Source organism: Mastomys coucha, unplaced genomic scaffold, assembly GCF_008632895.1.
Source record: "Mastomys coucha isolate ucsf_1 unplaced genomic scaffold, UCSF_Mcou_1 pScaffold15, whole genome shotgun sequence".
Classification (NCBI taxonomy): Eukaryota; Metazoa; Chordata; class Mammalia; order Rodentia; family Muridae; genus Mastomys; species Mastomys coucha.
This window is the reverse complement of record NW_022196897.1, coordinates 142,908,402-142,913,311: the sequence shown is the minus strand read 5'-3', so window position 1 is coordinate 142,913,311 and position 4,910 is coordinate 142,908,402. Positions and strand designations below refer to the sequence as shown.

General features: G+C 45.2%; 1 protein-coding gene across 8 annotated transcripts in view; it reads left to right on the top strand.

Moving 5' to 3' along the window:
* Positions 1-2,066, top strand: part of Dsn1 (DSN1 component of MIS12 kinetochore complex) — an 11,460-nt gene extending 9,394 nt beyond the window's left edge. For all 8 annotated transcript variants that reach the window (XM_031372535.1, XM_031372529.1, XM_031372533.1 and 5 more), the window contains 3 exons: positions 124-271; positions 1,208-1,295; positions 1,741-2,066. In XM_031372535.1, coding sequence (XP_031228395.1) covers positions 124-271; positions 1,208-1,295; positions 1,741-1,859 — 355 coding nt within the window. In that variant the 3' untranslated portion in view covers positions 1,860-2,066. The remainder of the gene's footprint in view (positions 1-123; positions 272-1,207; positions 1,296-1,740) is intronic.
* The last annotated feature ends 2,844 nt before the right edge of the window (positions 2,067-4,910 follow it).

Genomic DNA, 4,910 nt, shown 5'->3' with positions numbered 1-4,910 from the left:
GTGAGCCACCGTGTGGTTGCTGGGAATTGACCTCAGGACCTCTGGAAGAGCAATGAGTGCTCTTAACTCTGAGCCATCTCTCCAGCCCCAGCAAAAGTCTTTTAATTTTGTTTTGTTTTTTAGAGGATCCACTGAAGCCAGAATTGCTGACGTCAAGGTGGATCCTGCGGCCTACCTCAAGTCTTCCCAGACGGGGGTTCTTACCACGAAGCCCGACTACCAGAGAATAGTGCAAGATCAGAACCAAGTCTTTGCCTGCATGGAGTTAGTGGTAAGTTGCTTCAAGATGTAACATCTTAGCTGGGCGCTGGTGTTGCATGCCTTTAATCCCAGCACTTGGGAGGCAGAGGCAGGCGGATTTCTGAGTTTGAGGCCAGCCTGGTCTACAGAGTGAGCTCCAGGACAGCCAGGGCTACACAGAGAAACCCTGTCTTGAAAAACCAAAAAAAAAAAAAAAAAAATAGACGCATCATCTTTTTTAGGATTATGACATTGTGACAAAACTGGAAGTGACTTATAAGAAGGCACGGATTGGTTGCTAGTTATAGTCCATGGTTGCTTAAATCCTGTTGATTTGGACCTGTGGCCATGCAGTAGATTGTGTTGGGAACATGTGACCGAGGACATAACTCCCTTCATGATGATGGGTAAGAAGAAGAGAGGGAAGGAGTGAGGGTCAGATCCTAATATCCACTTCCAGGTCAGACTCGGAAAACCCTAACCTTCGAAAGGTCCCGTCGTTGAGGTGGTAACACTTAAGTAGCAGCAAGCAAACCTTTTAAAGTGTAACCCTCGGGGATACGCCAAAGGCAGGTTAAGTCAAAAAGAGGATAGCAATCTCTCTACCTTGGGAAAACCGGAAAAAGTTTAAAGTAAATGCATGATGTTAGATACTAACAAGACAGTAGGAGCGGAGAGTACAAGAGGAGCAAAGCTGTGCTTTGCTCACTGACTAGTAGCTCCTTTGTCCTTACACTCAAAACCTAGAGGGCCTGGCATCTTGTTGGTAGAGGTTTGGGGGTCAGTCTTCTGGGGCACAGAGCAGGGTGGAAGCATGTAGGGTGTGTTTCAGTGGTGCCAAGAGAGAATGTCTGGCATAAGCATTTCAGGCCAAAAGAGCAGGGCTTAAAGCCGCAAAGCAGGAGCTTATTTGGCAGTGCGGGGAGCCAGAGAATCCTTGCTGCTCACACTGACCTTTCCTTTGCAGATGGATGAGCTACAAGGATCAGTGAAGCAGCTGCAAGCCTTCATGGATGAAAGTGCTCAGTACCTCCAGAAGGTGTCAGTACAGCTCAGTAAGTGCATCCTTGAGGGGTCCACATCTTAGGGCTGGCTCTATCTGATACCCTTTGGGATGCAAACTGCCTTTCCTGGTCTAAGGTCCTTAGACTTGTCTTACTTCCCATAGGAAGTCAAATGTTGATAGGAAATACCTCCATAAATTCCATAGATGCACTCCATGATGATACCTAGTGTTTTTTGATAGTTTTAATTTTCAAGGGTGCATGAAGTAAAGCTGTGGATGCTCGCCCATACCTTTCCTGGCTCCCTCCATTTCCTGGTCCATGGCTCCCTCCAGCCATTGTCTTATTAGTCACACCATGCTGGCTTTCCTGCTAGACTGCCATCTCCTTGAGGACAAACTCTTCATGTGTCATTTACTACTCTTCACTGTCTGGCACGCTGTCCAATACATTTTGTATGAATTTAATTGAAATGTATCTTTTGGCTCCCTTGCAGGGAAGAGAAGTATGGACCAATTAGACTCTTCACCTGCTCGAAAACTGCTCAAGCTCCCCTACACCACTCACCTACCACACAGTGATCAGGAGCCTGTCAGGGGTCTGACCTCACTGTAGTCAGCTGGAAAGTCCCAGTTCTACAGCACTTCACTGTTTCCGAGTGACAGTGTGGATGCAGAAGGGTGTGTTAAGGACACTTTTTGTGGGGATGTGCAAGATGCTTAAGATGACCTTCAGAGCCAGTTGTCTGTTGCTCTAACCAACCTCAAGGAAATGTTTTAGGGGCCAAGGTGGGTTGTAATAAAAGACTGATGCTAAAGTTAGTGAGTATGGGACTGAAGGTGGATTATAGGATGTTGTCATATAACGTGTGTGTGGACACTTTACAGAATGCTCATTTTCTGAAGTACCCTAATGTTTGTAGAGTACTTTAGTTTTTAATATTGAATTGACTTCCTAGAATCTAAATTCATGACAAGAAAGGGCTGTGACAATTTAATTTTTTCCTTTGGGAATTCCCCCTGCCTCCCTAAGAATTGAACCCAGGGCTTTGAGAGTGCTAGGGAAGCACGCTCATGAAGCTGCATCTTTAGTCCCCGTGTTTTGGGGATTTTAATTTTTTTTTTTTTTTTTTTTTTAAAGTTCTAGTGAGTGATGGCACCTGGAACATAATAGTCCTATGAGCTATATTTAAAAACCGTGTGTTGTCACATCCTGTGGCCGAGGTACAGTTATTTAACCTCTTATCTAGAACATTAGAAGAATGTTAGGATCTATGTTGTAAGGACACCGTAAGGATTTGTTTAGAGTAAAAGCCTAGAACAGTGTTGTAGTTTGTTGTTGAAGACTTAAAAAATGAGTATACAGTAGTTAATGAGGTGAGAAAGCTACTATCTAATATGAAACACCATATGGAGAACCCAAGCAGATACATGTAAAGTCTGGATTAGAAATACATTTAAAAGCTATGCCTAGTTGTTGAAGTGTACACTATGTGACCATGTGTCTCTACCCTTCCTTGCCTTCCTAAAGCACCTTCTGATTGGCTAAAATAAAAAACCTGTAGCCTATAGCAGAAGGCAGGATAGTAAAGAAGTACATCCAGAAAGAGGAGCTCTGGGAAGGAGTCAGGTACAGGAGATTTGCCACCAAAAGTGGGATGTATGAAACTGAAGAGAGGTGACTAGCCATTTGGCAGATATAGAATAGGATGAATGGGCTAATATAAGTTAAGAACTACTTGGGGAACAAGCCTAAGCTAAGACTGAAAGCATCATAACTCTAGCTTCTTTGGGAAAACATCAAATGGTGGATGATGCCAGTACAGATGGAGGACCCCAGGGCTCAGGATTAGGAAGCTGCAGTGGCTTCTGTGGAGGATACAGTAGCAGTCGTGGTTAGGGCCTTGAGGATCATGGGAGTAAAGTTGAAGATGAGGAGTAAATCCCCATCACCAAGTGGGACCACCTGGTTAAGCACTTGAAGATCAAGTCCTTGGGGGTCATCTATCTACCTATTCTCCCTGTCCATTAAGGAATCCATGATGATTGACTTTTTCCTGGGCTCATCCCTAAAGGATGAAGTTCTGATGATCCTGCCAGTGCAGATGCAGACTCTGCTGGCCAACAGACCAGACTCAAGGCATTTGTCACTATTGGAACTACAGGGGTCACGTGACATTGGTCTTGGCTTTAGGTGCTCCAAGGAGGTAGCCACTGCCATCTGAGGGGCCATCATGGCCAACCTCTCCATCGTCCCCGTAAAGATGTAGCCTGCGAGGCTACTGGGGCAACAGTATTGGCAAGCTCCACACTGTTCATGCAAGATGACAGACCACTGTGGCTCTGTGCTGGTGCATCTCATCCCTGCCCTCAGAGGCACTAGCATTGTCTCTGCTCCTGGGCTGAAGAAGCTCCTGATTGATGGCCAGGGGCTGTTCTGCCAGCCCGGGCAACTTTGCTAAGGCCACCTTTGATGCCATCTTCACAATCTACAGTTACCTGACCCCAACCTCTGGAAAGAGACTGTTCACCAAGTCTCCTTATCAGGAATTCACTGATCATTTTGTGAAAACCCATACCAGATCTGTCCAGAGGACCCAGGCTTCAGCTGTGGCTACCACATAAGGCTTTTTATACAAGAAAATAAAGTGAATAAAGACTGTTAAGTAAATAAATAAATGCCTCTGTGTCATTTGGAAACTGGGATGGGCATAGAAAAGCCCGGACAGTTAACACCTAGTTATCAAAGACAAGATGGATGATATTGTCCGAAGTAGAACAAGGAAGAAAACCAAACAGCTTCCAAGAAAGCCTGTATTTAAAAATCAAAGATGTGGACTGGTGAGATGGCTCAGTGGTTAAAAGCACTGACTACTCTTCCAGAGGTCCTGAATTCAAATCCCAGCAACCACATGGTGGTTCACAGCCACTCGTAATGAGATCTGATGCCCTCTTCTGGTGTGTCTGAAGTGCTACAGTGCACTTTATAATAAATAAGTCTTTGGGCCTGAGTGAGTGGGGTCTACCAGAGCAAGCAGAGCTGACCGGAGTGAGCAGAGGTCCTAAAAGTTAATTCCCAACAACCAGATGAAGGCTCACAACTATCTGTACAGCTACAGTGTGTACTCATATACATAAAATCTTTAAAAAGAAAAGGATCAAAGATGTTATTACTGACCTGCTTCAAGAGCATTGAGACTTTGGAGCATATCTTCATTTCAGTTTGCTTAGTCCAAAGGGTAAATCATGTCTTCAAAGGTAACTGTGCTTTCCTACATTCTATCACATTTGTTTATAAGTGTTCAGATGTGAAGATAGAAAATGTGTTTGGTGTCTTCCACAATTTAAAAGTGACTAGACCGTTACAAAAGCAAAGCATGGAAACTTAAACCTCAGCTCTCAAGAAGTAGGAGCTAAGCTGGGCAGTGGTGGCGCACGCCTTTAATTCCAGCGCTTGGGAGGCAGAGGCAGGCGGATTTCTGAGTTTGAGGCCAGCCTGGTCTACAGAGTGAGTTCCAGGACAGCCAGAGCTACACAGAGAAACCCTGTCTTGAAAAACCAAAAATGCCACGGACCAGGGTTTCTTGCGGGGTCCCTTATTCCGCGGGACGAGGGGTTCTGGCCAGGTGGGCACGGGATTCGGCTTTGACAAACAGACTACACACGA